This window comes from Spea bombifrons, chromosome 4 (assembly GCF_027358695.1).
Source record: "Spea bombifrons isolate aSpeBom1 chromosome 4, aSpeBom1.2.pri, whole genome shotgun sequence".
NCBI classification, from domain to species: Eukaryota; Metazoa; Chordata; class Amphibia; order Anura; family Pelobatidae; genus Spea; species Spea bombifrons.
Genome location: NC_071090.1, coordinates 106,557,660 through 106,571,603, shown reverse-complemented (window position 1 = coordinate 106,571,603; position 13,944 = coordinate 106,557,660). Strand labels below are relative to the sequence as shown.

General features: G+C 40.9%; 1 protein-coding gene across 1 annotated transcript; it reads left to right on the top strand.

The window, feature by feature from the left end:
• The first annotated feature begins 547 nt into the window (after window positions 1-547).
• Window positions 548-10,007, top strand: LOC128492139 (phospholipid phosphatase 3-like). The gene is made up of 6 exons (XM_053464596.1): window positions 548-756; window positions 3,292-3,449; window positions 4,226-4,497; window positions 6,924-6,981; window positions 7,870-8,046; window positions 9,571-10,007. Exons 1-6 carry the CDS (start codon window positions 597-599, stop codon window positions 9,664-9,666), a joined length of 921 nt encoding a protein of 306 aa, XP_053320571.1. The 5' UTR covers window positions 548-596; the 3' UTR covers window positions 9,667-10,007.
• Window positions 10,008-13,944: the final 3,937 nt, after the last annotated feature.

The following is a 13,944-nucleotide window of genomic DNA, read 5'->3' as shown; positions in this document are numbered from 1 at the left end:
TGAGGGATTTTAGGAAGAGAGACAGATCGGCCTCTGTCTTCTGCATACAATGGCCCATGCACTCTTTATAACGTGAGAAGAAGCAGGCGATCTCGCACAGTGATCATGTCTCGAGCGGCGAGATCCCAGCGCGAGTTCTACGTTATTCTCTAACGTGGCTGGGGGGTCCCGGACCGAACAATCGCAGGGTGGGGACCCCGAGTCCGCAGCAGCAGTATTATTCTTTCCTCCTTTTCTTAGTTTATCTCTTTTCCTCTCCTTCCTTCCCTGTCTAACGCCCTCCCCGCCCCTCCCGGCCTTTCCCCCTCCTCTCTTCCTCCCCCCCCTCTCCCCCCTCTCGCTCTTGCCCTCTCTTTTTCCTCCCTCTCTACTTGTAGAGAAACTTTAGCTGCTGAAGAGACAGTTGGGTTAGAGACCGCAGACAGATCACACGGGGAAAGGTGGAACGAGGGCACGGTGACCGTCGGGCAGACAGAAGGAGACTGTTTGACGAGAGACACGAGACTCTCAGCTCGACAAAGTGACAGCAAGCGCGTCAGCGGGTGACAGACGAGGTGACAGACGAGGTGACACGCTTTGATTCCCCGGCCGGTGACATGCACCTCACACCTGGTGGCGCACCGGATTGGTGCCCGGACCCCCGGGTATTGAAAGTGACCGTCGGTGGGCACTGCGTGCGGAGGGAGTCCAAGTCCCAGGTGACCCGCGAGTCCCGAAAATCCCTGCTTTTGCTGGACGTGCTGTGTCTCTGTGTGGGTGAGTATGTGACCGCTATCATCGTGCTAATTACCCGGTGCCAAAAAGCCACCTTCTTAGCCACTCAGTGCCGGTGGCAATAAATATTTCCGCGGCTGAATGATTCACCCAGCGATTGCCGATATTATTCCTCCTTGTGAATATATTTAACCCTTCGGTCCGTCTAGTCTGTCCGTTTTTCCTGCTGTAAAGATTCAAATCTTAATCAGTCGTCGGTCTCTTCTTCGGGAGCCCAATGCCTTTACATCCCCTCGCTGTATTAGCCTCTGCCACCTCTGCTGGAAGTATGTTCCACTTATCTACCACCCTCTGGGTTTTATGTCCCAAGTGCGTTATCTTACATTTATCAGCATTAAACTGCAGATACCGCGCTCTCCACCATTCTCCTAATTTGACATTTGACTTGTTTCACCCAGAACGTCTACCCTGCTTCTGCAAAAAACCAAACCATTAAGACCTTCTGTAATAAAAATATTAAAAAGTATGGGGCTATTCTCCGGCTAGCACTAGGGCGTAACACGTACGCTTTGTGGATTTTAGGATATTGGACATATCCCCGGGCAAAGCCTTTAGTTTAAGCCGATCCCTTTTTATTTGGCCAATGCAAACTGTGAAAAAGAGACCTCCGAGGTCCCGAAAGCCAATGCAACTTTACATTTTATCTACGTTGCCCAAGTAAAAGGTATCAACTTCAACTCAAGACCCCGTCTTAAATATGGCTACATCTATCACTCCAGTAATTGTTAATTATGTTAATTAATGTTATGAATTATCTCAGTAAACTAATGGTTAATAATTTTATCAATTAAACATGGGATATAAAAATTATTTTAAGCCTATTCACAAATTGTAACTACAAGTGCCTTTCAAAATATGGTTACTTTGAAACATTTATTAAAGCTATTTAATGTAGCGTAGAATCCTCTAAGGATTCTGGGTAACGGGATTGTTTAACATATAATGTTAATGTCTGATAATATTCATCTGCAGCAAAGGATTCTGGGTATCTGATTTATGCTATCAGACATTCTGGGTATTCATTCAGAGGCTAAGGTTACCAGATAACTCCTTTTTTTTAGGGTGCAGTCCCCTCATTGACTTCTGCCCCCTGGTCTCTGTTTTCCCCCGGTAACTGCCCCCTGAAGTACCCTTAAGTCTAAAGGTACATTATATATATATATATATATATATATATATATATATATATATATATATATATATATATATATATATATATATATATATATATATATATATATATATATATATATATATATATCGCAAGTGGAGTTTTTCTTAACTTCAGTCAAAATGTACATTAATCATTAAAGTCTTCATCGATTTATTTTATTTAAAAAATCTCCTTAAAAAATGACACCAGGAAAAACAATGAATTCATTTATTAATTATTATTAATTTAGTTATTCATTTTAGTGTTAAAAATTATTTGTTTAAGTTGACTTTCCGTCTCGTAAAATACATTTTTATTTCGCATGGCGCTTCCTTTCTTATAGACAATTTTTTAAAAAAACTTTTTTAATTCCACCAAATACAAAGCCTTATGGAAACTTATTTTTAGATTGTAAGCTCACGAGCCAGGGGGGCCCTCAAGAGCCCAGGAATGTATGAAAGTCCCATAATATAGTTAATTTCCGCCCTGCGTGATGCCATATGCCGGCGCTCGTCAGTGGTATGGATGGGGTGGGTGGTAAATAGGTGACTGCTCACGGGGACCATCAGTTTTGGAGGTGTTGGTGTGCTGTTGGGGGTATCATTGCAGAATTGCCCCCTCTTTTTATACGTTGCTTGCCTGCCTGCCTTCAGAGCTGCTAACAATCGTGTGTCCTGTTTGTTCTGTATCACATAACCACAAAATGTAATAGAATGCCGCTAAAGCTATTTACTTTGGGTTCTAAAAATTCTATGTTGTGTAATAAGTGCATTTAGCGTGATATTTCAGTAACCAACCTTCCCATCGTATAACCACAGTACATCATACGATATACCGCGGCAGGCATTCTATATCACGCAATCAGAGCGTGCGTGTACTGTACCTAGAAATTCACAGAATATAATACCACGGCTGCAAAGGATTCTGGGTAACCACATTACACGGCCGCGGTATATAAGAATACGGCAGCCAGGGATTATGGGTTAGAATTCTTTATCGTAAAAAAAAAAATTACAAAAATTCCCTTAAAAATTGCTAAAAATAATAAAAAAGGTCTATTGTTCTAGTGTTATAAATACATTTTGTGGTATGATGGAGCCATGGAGAAGTGTTAGACCATAATAGATATATTTCAAAAAATAAATGTTATTATAGTTATATATAATAAATATTTAATTATATTTATTTATTTTACATATAATTAATCTAAAAATAAATGTTATTATGTTTATTTTACAAATAATAAATATATACATAAATACTATATGTCTTTTTTATATTTATACTGATATTTATATGTATCTAAAAAAAAATCAACGTAAATATATACATTTTTAATATCTTCATGTCCCCGTTTTGTACAGTTTCCATCCCGTTCTTAATCTGTGAGCTGGGATTGGTTGCGCCGGTTCACCGCGGGTTTTTCTGCGATGATATGTCCATCCAATTCCCGGAGACGCGCGAAGAGACCGTGAGTGACACCGTATTGATCAGCGTGGGGATTCTCATCACAGGGCTTGCTGTAAGTACCCCCCACCCCGGGGCAGAAACAAATTATGGAGGATTTTTGGAATACAGTTTATATATTGGGGGGAAAAAAGGTTATTTGGTGCAAAATGGGAAACGAGGGGTAATTGCGCTACTTGTTTCCACATTGCGCCGTACGTGACAGCTGAATGAGAAATAAAAATGCTAATAAAGTTAACAATTTATGTTGATCTTTGTTACTTTTGTAAAATATTGCTAATTTAACAATTAACCGTAGTTGTGTATTTGAAAATTTTTAATAAAAATAGGGATTTTTTTTTGTTAAATTCTGAACTTTCTGTATTCTGGGGTAATTACAGACAATGTTGTGTGTCCTTTGAATTAATATGCAATAAATTATTATTATTATTATTAATTTTATTACTATTATTATTAATATTAATTAATAATAATAATAAAAATAATAAAATTCACCATAAATCATATAAATATTATATGTATTTATTTTAGATTTATACTGATATTTATATGTATATAAAAAAAATCAATGGTCTGGAAATCCTCGCCACTGATTGGCTGACTGAGCGCTGGCTGGCGGGAAGGCTATCACGCGCCAGGAGCTAATTTTATTTATTAAAGTGCATATGATGGCTGAAGTGCCTCTTTAAATACTTAACAAAAGAAAAAAAATTGGCCGCCTGCAGCATTTGTAACAATAACAGCCTTTGTTTATGTAGCGCTTTGCAGCTGTGATCGTAAAAAAAAATGTTTATAAAGGAAAACAAATGAATTTTTTATTGGCCTCGACAGATTGTTTTTGGCGAATGTCACCGCGTCAGCAGACAGCGCGGTTCTAACACCTGCCCGAGGGAGGGGTATTTCTCAGCCGTGTACCGCCAGATCCTCCCCTTCCTGTTTGGCTCGGCCCTCGGACAGTCTCTAACGAACGCGGCCAAGCTGAGCGCAGGTCGTCTGAGGCCGAACTTCCTGTGCATATGCCAGCCGGAGGCCTTAAACTGCACAACGGGGTTCATTGAGACGTACAGGTGCACGGGGGACCCGGGAGCGGTGACCGAGGCCAGGTGAGCCCACGCTAAAATTCATTCATTCACACTATCTGAGTTATCTATGAATGAAGTACACAATGTGGCCGCGTGTTCCTAACTAGCAACTGTCCTGGATTAGGAAGCACAGTCTTGATTTCTGACCCATGTCCTGCCATCTTGGATAATTCTCAATGTTCCCTTTCTCTTGCCCCCCCCATGATCTGTTTGCGCATACATGAGGGTCTCACACAGAGTATTGATCATCATTGGCTGTCCAGGGTGTAAAGTGTGTGTCGTCCAGAATACATAATCTGTGTGCAGCCCTGACAAGCACATATTTATGACACAGAAAAATCCTAAAAGGAGCAAAGAAAGGATCCAGTCAGTGCGTAAGTGCTACCTTGTTACTATAGACACCAATATGAGGAAATAGGCTCCCTGCCCTCCTTAACCAGCCTTTTTCTTGGGTCCCAGAAACCCGCACAAAAACCGAGGAGAAGAATGAAATTGGGGGCTAAGAATGGGTGGGGCCAACATGAAGCCACACCCCCTTTCTGCTTCCTATCTGTCTTAACTAACGGTATTTCATTCCGGCATGAATAGTAAGATGATCGGATTTTTAAATAGAATATTCTTAATGCAGATGTGTGCATCAGGATAGTTGGCAGCATTCCGTCTTGGTTTATTGCGACGACATCATGCATTGGCAGTGTGATGTCACATAGCGCTAATCCTTGTGACACTTTACTTTAAAAAAGAAAAAAATACCATTGTTAAATATTATTCAGTGGTAAGACTCATGTCTTAATATTTATGAGTCAATTGTCATAGAAGTAAACAGCAATGACAATGACCTGCTGAGTCGGCTATATATATATATATATATATATATATACCACAGACTGATAGCGACATCACAACCCCCCCCCCTGGAGACGGACATTGCCGGTTATACTGCGTTACTCCGCTGTCTTCCTGTAAAAACCTGAATCATGACCCCTTTTCCTTTTTCGAAGCCGTTTGGCAGCCCCGATTGCTTCGTGTCACTCTAGTAACAATGTTTTAAAAGGAAGAGGGACAAAAAAAGTGTATTGAGCAGGAAGCTGGAAGCATAAACAGAGCGAAATGCAGACAAAATAAGAGAGTGGGGAGAGCGTGGAGAGACAGAGAGCTCTAGAGTGCGCTGACACAGCCACAGAGAAGAGTGGAACCTAAGAGGTTCATTCACTGAACATTGAGTGGTTGGTGAAGTGCGAAGAATTAAAAGGTTGGCATAGTTACCAACAGTCCCAAATTTGCCAGGAAACTTTCAAGAACCATAGTTGCCAACTGTCCCAAATTTGCCAGGAAACTCCCAAGAACCAGGCTTTAATTTAATATTCTGGTTGATCACTGTTTGAACTACCTTTTTCTATAAAATGATGTATTCATCTCCCCCGATGTAAGGCATCATTAACGGCGCAGGGCAGGATTTGGGTGGGTTAGAGTTAATTAACAAGACAGGAAGGAAAGGAAGCGTTCGGTGCCTTAGTATTTCCAAACAAATCAGCCTTTTCCAGTTAAATTACCCAAATATGAACAGTTTAGCCCAAACATTTATTTATATTACCCTAACACGGGCATATTTGTAAGGCTGATTTGACAGGCTGGTTCCATTAAGGCTCAGCCTGGCAAGGGTTGCAGGTGAAGGACATCTGAGTCTTTTTGTCCAACCATAAAAGCTAGTGATTCCCGTGTTCCCGTGTTGATGAATGGGATATTATTTCAAGATCAGTCTCACTTAATTGTTGAAAATGTATTAAGCCTTTTCTTTTCTGAGACCTCCTGCCTTTATGTCGGTCCAGAATGGCCGAAAGCCTATTGAGATGCCACCTGACATCTTCTCCTGCTAGATTAGGGTGTTCCGGAGTCTTACTTGGAGAACCTAAAAAAACGTACTTTGCTACTTATATTTTCACGCTGCCACCTTTGTTAGAGCGCAATGACAAAACACAACACTCCATGGAGTTACATAATAGTCACAAACGCACAAACAGGGGAGGTTCTCAAAATAAATGCAAATAACGTAACTACAAACATCTTTGCCCAAACAGGTTAAGTTGTAGATACATGCGGGATCTAATGTTCATTTTAGTCTTCGTACCAGAGTGTGATAAAAAATTCATGGTTCCTACAACTGGATTTGTACAAGAATTGGCAAAAAGTTTCTTTTTTGGTCAAACCCTAATCGATTTATTTTACCTTTACAATATTTTAGTGTTTCATGACCATTGCTGGCTAAACAAAATATTTCACATCTGCCTAATCTGCTAATTTAAAGACCACATGCCCCCCACCCCCCACGATGTTTAATCATCACCAGACTTGAAGATTATCATGTGATCTTGTGGCTCGGCGAAACTTGGTGAATTGAGAAACCTGAACGCACATTTAGAATGTCACGTTTTTTTGTTTTGTTTTAGGAAATCATTCTACTCTGGTCATGCCTCGTTCTCCTTGTATTCCATGCTGTATCTCTCGGTGAGTATTGTTTATTGCAAGGTCCCAATGAGTCAGATATTTTTGTTGCTTAGTCAACAATCGTGTCATGTGGTGGTTTGCGGAAAGAGGAAGGACTTTTCTCATTACCAGTAAGACTTGCTCGGTAATTGGGTTTATCTTACCTTTTGAGGTCACGTAGTGGTCATAATTATACCACATGCCACAAAAATCGTTGCAAACCACTAAAGTATTAACTTTGCCTATTGCTTGGTTTCAGACGAATCCAACAAATTGGTTATTTTATTATTAATAGAGAAATAATATGGAGTACAGATACTAAATATGGCCATTAAGGCCCAAAGCATTCCACCTTCTTCATGGCCAAGAAGGAACAGCCTTTGAAATGGAATTCCTTTTAAGATTAAGTTCTACATCTCAACTTTTGACCACCAAATCACTGGCTAGTTATTAGGAACGTGTCCCACATACTAAGCCGGTGCTTTATTCCGAGACATTGCTTTCTGATGACACTCCTAATAAATTCTACGGACAGATGGTCAAAGCTCAGGCCATAACCTGAAGCCCTATCTACAAAACCGTTTTGGCTGAGCTTCAAGTAGGCTACATGTGATGAGTGCCTTTCTCTTTCCCCATAACACGTTGCTTTGTGTTTTTATTAAATGACCTAGGAGAAAAGTGACTGAGATCTTCCATGGAATAAAGGATAGTCCTTTAGAATGTTATTAAAAATAAAACCCCCAAAAAGAACGTTGTGGAATCTCAGATCTTCTCCATGCAAATGATTAATCGCTAAGCATGGTAGAATTCAGAAATTGAATACGAAATTTTCCTGTCCCCCTACATGTATGTGTGTTTCCTCGTGACTGTGCACGTGTAACACTCTGACGTGTGTTTTCTCTATTACAGTTTTACCTGCAGGTGCGGATGAAATGGCGTGGGGCTCGTCTTCTGCGTCCCCTCCTTCAGTTTGTTCTAGTCCTTCTAGCCCTATACACAGGGTTCAGTCGAATCTCAGATCACAGGCACCACCCGTCGGACGTGGCTGTGGGTTTCATGCAGGGTGCGCTGGTCGCATACTGGGTGGTAAGTTTTGTATATCATTACTGAACCATCATGTCCATCCTCAGAGGCGATCACTAAACCAATGGGGTGAAAGCTTCAGAGCTCACTAAACTATCCAGGTTCCACCTTAGAATTTTTGTGTTACCACAATGGGTTCCAAACTCAAAAGCTTTAACTGAATTGAAAAGGGACAACCCAAGAGGTTATAATTAAACTAATGAACAACATGAAACTAATAGAGTCTAAACCTCAGGGGTCATCTAATGTGGGCCAACGTCTGGGACCATCAACAAATTACTAGATTACCATACTTGGGTCTCCAAGGTTATTACTCTTAAGGTCCACCTCAGTAGAACTTATTGAAGTCTTGGTATCTCTAAGGTAGCACCACAGTGGTCCACCTTCAACTATCAAGATCCCATCTCAAGAAACCTGTAGATTAGAAGTCAGCTGTAGTTCTTCGTTACAGGCCATTGCTAAAGTTTCTGGGGTCAATCTCGAAAGCTCATGACCCCACTTTGTATCCAGCCAGTAGGGTTGGGTGTTGCTGAGCTTTTATCTTAGAAAGAAGGTCCAGAGAGCTTTAAGAGTTTACGAAACACAACAGATACGCGTCAGTCACACACACACTATAACACTTCCCCGAAACAGACAGACAGAGACATTTAATATTAGAGTTTAATGATATTTTACAGTCGGGGAGGTAAATATAGCTATACCTCAGCCTAAACATAGACATTGTTACTGGACTTCCCACACCGCCCTCCTCTGTGAAATTATCCTTTCGTGGGAAAAAGGAAACGTTCTAGAAAGGAAGAATGGAATAATTAACATCCACCCCTCTCACGCGGCCCTAGAGACCCACCGTGATTGTCAGGGGAAGGCGGTAGACATATCTACAGGAAGAGGCCGTGTATCCTTTTATTTGCACAGCGGATGTGTGCTGTTATACACAAGCAGTGTCAGCCAACTCACAGACGCTCGTACCCAACCAAGACCGCAAGACGAAACTTTTCTAAGAACTTTGTAAAGTGCTTTAGAATCTGGCAGATAGAGCAAGAAAAAAAAACGAGCCACTGGGGACATAAAGCTCTTTTGCGTCTTAAAGTGAAAATATTTATGGTTTCTGTCTATGATTAGGGCTGGATTTTAAAAAAAATACATAATACGCAATGCAACAACCCGAAATAGATTATAGCGATCATAATCATGCTTGAAGGTGGGTAGTTGAATCCCATTGGCAATCAAATGGTTAACCATGGTTGATTTAATGGAAATCAACATTCAAGTTAGGTGTAGGTGACAATAATATAGATAGAAATATCTGTGATTGAGGATAAGCTTAACCCCAGAATTTTTTTTACAAAAAAAAAAAATCACCCCAAATTTCCAGCTTTTTTTTTTAGCAAATTTTCTTAAATTATTAAATATTACAGCTTTAATTATTCTTATTTTTTTGTAAATGATCGACCCGTGTCTTCTTTTTTCAATGAATTTCTGTAATTAAAACGAATGGCTTTTTTTTTTTCTTTTTTTTTTTTTTAGGCATTCCACATTTCTGATTTGTTTAAGCAGAAGAGCTCACAATCCGTCTCAGTTCCTCCGAGGACCGACAGTCCTGAAACCTTTACAAACTGTTAGAGACAGCTGAGAAGAAGGGGAAAGAGGAGAAGGCAGCTTACCTGTGGTTTAGCGAGAGGTCTGTAGAGAGACAGAGGAGGTGGAAGACTCGCCGAGACGCGTGAAAAGTCCGACGGGCCATCAAGAGCTGGACAGAAGGACAAATGCTGGCCACCGGTGGACAACTTAGACTTTGCCTCCCGTTCTAACCGTGAAACTTTATGAAGGACTAATTACTTTGAGCCGTGGCCCTCTCCTTGTGGACAGCTCATAAGTGTATATTACTCCCTGGGATATAAAAAGGGTTATCTTGGAGCAAAAGCCATATATTTTACTTGCACTTCATTTACTAACCAAATGATGACAAGTCACTCTAAAGAAATGACCCCAACCTCCCGAAATCATCCTCAGACGTTTTTCCCTGATAAAAATCACTATAAAAAGATTTAAAATGATTCTAATTTGTATTTTATTTACGTTAAATAATTTAAATTTAATCTGCCGTGTAACTTAAATATTTGATCCATACGTTGTGCAAGCAGGCCTGCTAACAAATGTATAGATCAAGAGAGCGTGATTTTTTTTCTTTAGTAAAGTAAACTATAGGGCCCGTAAATCGGTTCCTGTTTGCCGTCGTTCTCTAAACTAAAATGACTATAGGGATATTTAACTCAAACAAAATTAAATTTGGTGCAATCGCATTCCACTTAGAATACTAAGAACAAACCCTAGTACTACTTTATGTATAGGATAATGGTTTATTGTCATACTCGACATTCTCGTCATCGAGTGCAACTTAATCTTGACTTGGATCAGAAAGGTCCCTACGGGATTGTGGGCAGATCATTCCCGGCAAGACAGAATTTTACATTATTATTAAAGAATTATTCTCAGGAAAAAAAATTTAGCATTCAACTGGGAATGAGGGTTTCAGCAGTGGAACAGCACCTTTAAATATGCTAAATCCATAAAAAATCCCTTTTTAGGGGTAACAAACCAGCACCCTCTACTGGATATCAGAAGAACTTCTCCTCCAATAATTTCAAAAACTGTGTTATCGTCCGAATCATTTCCTCGTGCCATGTTTGTTTTTTGTTTTTTTCGGAATGTTACCATTTCTGTGTTTTTTTGTTTTTTTTTAAAGCCGTTTGATCCGCACGTGCCTGTACTAAGTCCTGAGAAATGTGCATATTCAAACTTGTACGGACGCTTATGTGAAATTGTGAAACTGCAGGCCGGTTCAGTGAGATTTTTTTTTTTTTTAATTATTATTTGTTTATATACTTAATATGTGTTTTCGATGTATTTGTACAAATGTTCCGTCAATAATATTCTATATAACTCCGTGAGTCATGACTCCTTTCTCTGCTTTGGACTTGTTCTGCGTGTGTGCTCGTTATCGGTAGCAGACGGGGTTTTTTTTTTTTTTTAAGGGTAGACCTTATCCTTCACCTCACCTCGGGGAAGCGTGTCTCTCCCTGCCAGCGATACAAGTTCCAACAAGTAGGAACGTAGCATTGAGGAGCCTCCTGGAAGTTTGCATGTAACATAGAAACATAAAATCTGATGGCAGATAACAACCATTTGCCCCATCAGGTCTGGGCCTTAATTCCCTCACGGTATTACCATCTACCACTTCTGCTGGGAGGCTGCTTCTGTTATCTACCAGGCTCTCAGCATGGAAAAACAGCAACGAGTCAAAGAAGTTTGTATTTTGTTTTGCAGTAAAGCACGGGATGGTTCTAACTACACCTGTTCCAAACCGACCATGGCTTGTCTTCTATTTATACGTTTCTATAATTGTCTCCCTGACCACTCAACACGTGTTTATTAGCACTCGGAATCCCAATCGTCCATCTGTTTTAGGTGTCGGCCTTCATTCCTGACATAGTTCTTCTTCTGACATTACACATGTACCCTACCGCCCAACATCTCATATGGCCATTGAGGGACCCTTTTGCTTAAGGTGGTATCGTAAGAGTCTAGGCTGGGAGTGAGGCTTTATTGAGTCTGAGTGTTACTGATGTGGATCCATCTCTCATTTAGGCCCAAACTCCCCTGCCCTCTCTTTCGTCAACCTGATGCCCTCTCTTTTCTAGGAGCTCGGAATGTTTGCTGGGTATGAGGGTATCACAGGGTTCTACAGCCCTAAAAGCCCCAATAATGTGTATAGAAACGGCAGAAAATGGGTTTATAAATTAAACGGCGCAAATAAAATACATTCCACTTCTTCCAAATTCCCTTACTCAGTTACACAAACGGTTGTCTTTGGCCAGGATCAGGCGTAGTGCCACCGAGAGAGGGAAACACTCGGTCTTCCGGCCTTGAGGTCGGGAAGGCTGTGAAGCCCAAGGTCTGCTTGGAGCCCACCAAGTATCACTTTAGAAAGCTTCAAGCACTTTGAAGACCTCAGTCTTGAAGGGAAGGAAGGGCTGCGCTCCATACATGAGGACATGCAGCCCCTTCCTTCCCTCCATGGCAGAAGAAGAAGATTGGAGATCCGGTTCCCGCTGTGGCCCTTTCTACTTGTATCACAGACACAATGTCATTGAAGAACTGGTTATTTCTTCTCTCTTTCTCTCTCTCTCTCTCTCTCTCTCTCTCTCTATACATATATATACCGTATATATATGGACCTATTTAAAAAGCTGCCCAGTTATTGACATGGATAACGTCTAAGGGTCCACATGCCTGCCTTTTCCCCCCTGCAGCGTTTAGACATGTTTCCACAGCTTGGAATGCCCGAAATCTCCCAGCTGCCTGTAACACGACAGGTGCAGCCGTGTTCGCCTGAGGGTATATATATACATATATATTTATTTTAACACATACATAAAACAGGTTGACGTCATCAGCCGCAAAAAGCCTTTCTTAAAGGGGAGACGCTTCTCAAAGGTAAACTTTACAGTTTGGTCAAATAAGAATAGTTTATTACTTTACAGTTTTAATGAAGTTTAAGCTGTAAGCGTGTGCAGCAGGCCGCACAACTCAATTTGAAGAAGAATTTTCCCATTGAGGCATTTTAAAAGTCAAAACTCTCTTTTCCCAATTCTTATTTCTTACATTTCCCAAATTCTCCAAAAGGGATCATCGATAATATATATATATATATATATATATATATGATGCAAAGTTTAAAAAATGTTCTATCACCATAGTAACCAATGGAATCCAAAGGATCCATCACATTATTACCCCCTTAGTTAATCTAGCAGCTGACTCACACTCTTTCTCCCTCTTCTCCCTCCCTTCTCTATCCTCCCTTTCTCTCTCTCTTTTCCTTTCCGCCTTCTCTCTCCCTTCCCATCTCTCTGCTTTCTCTCTCCACCTTCTTTCTTCCACTTTTCCATTCTTTCTCCATTCTCTCTCGCCCTTTACTTTCTCCTGCTCTCTTTTCTCTTTACACCCCTTCTCTCTCTCATCACCATCTTCCTCTTTTCCTCTAGTCTTTCAGAACATGAGAGGAATCGAGAACACTGCGGGCCCCGTGTTTCATTCTCAGTAGTTTAATTGCTGCTTTATAAGATTAGGAGGCCCCTGAGATGCAGCACCAGGGGTTGAGTAATGGCTACGCCATGGAGGAGATTTGGCGGGAAAAGGTTTGGGGCTAGATGTGGTTAGAAGGATATGGAGGAAGAGGTTTAATGGTAGGAGCAAACAAGATTTTGGTAACGGTATATAGGGGGAGCCAGGCTTGGGGTCTCCCGGGGCAGTGGGATTGAGGAACACCATTGAGCTGGTGTGGTGGTACATAGAGGTCTCATCTTGAATTTGAACTTCGGTGTCAGTAAGGCGTTGTATTAGAGCCCAGTATTTAATGACAGAGCTAAGCGTGTTTAGTTGAGTGTTTATTGGGTAAGAGAATGTTTAACCGGATTGTTCTACGTCAATAAACGTTGTGGCCGGTTCAGCGGAAGGAATGCCACGCTTCGTGTCTTTATTTTCGGGTGGGTGAACACATCCGAGAGTCATGCAGGTGCAGATAGTCTCGGTAAAGTGGTAAATCTGGCAGCACGTGGGTTGCTTTACATGCAAAGTCATTTCCTGACTCTCGGTGCCTCTATATTAAAAAATCCACCAGATTTTTATTTTCTGCCTTTATACAAGACAGTGAATGTCTCTCGGGTCTTAAAGAGAAAGCCCCCTTGTAAAAAGTTGTATAGAGCACAGAGAGAAGTGTACTTTATTTTAGACGTGCCCGCAACAGACCATTGGGTCTTCTAGACTATGTTCTATAGGTCCTCTAGATTGTAAGCTTCTTGGAGCAGGGACCTCCTCACCTGTTTTTTTTTCTGTAAG

What these genes read in the sequence shown, in the direction of transcription:
- LOC128492139 (XM_053464596.1), top strand. Translation starts at nt 597, where the DNA reads ATGCACCTCACACCTGGTGGCGCACCGGATTGGTGCCCGGACCCCCGG. An exon ending in GGAGCGGTGACCGAGGCCAG is followed by an intron (nt 4,498 to 6,923) that starts GTGAGCCCACGC and finishes GTTTTGTTTTAG; the next exon opens with GAAATCATTCTACTCTGGTC. An exon ending in CGCTGGTCGCATACTGGGTG is followed by an intron (nt 8,047 to 9,570) that starts GTAAGTTTTGTA and finishes TTTTTTTTTTAG; the next exon opens with GCATTCCACATTTCTGATTT.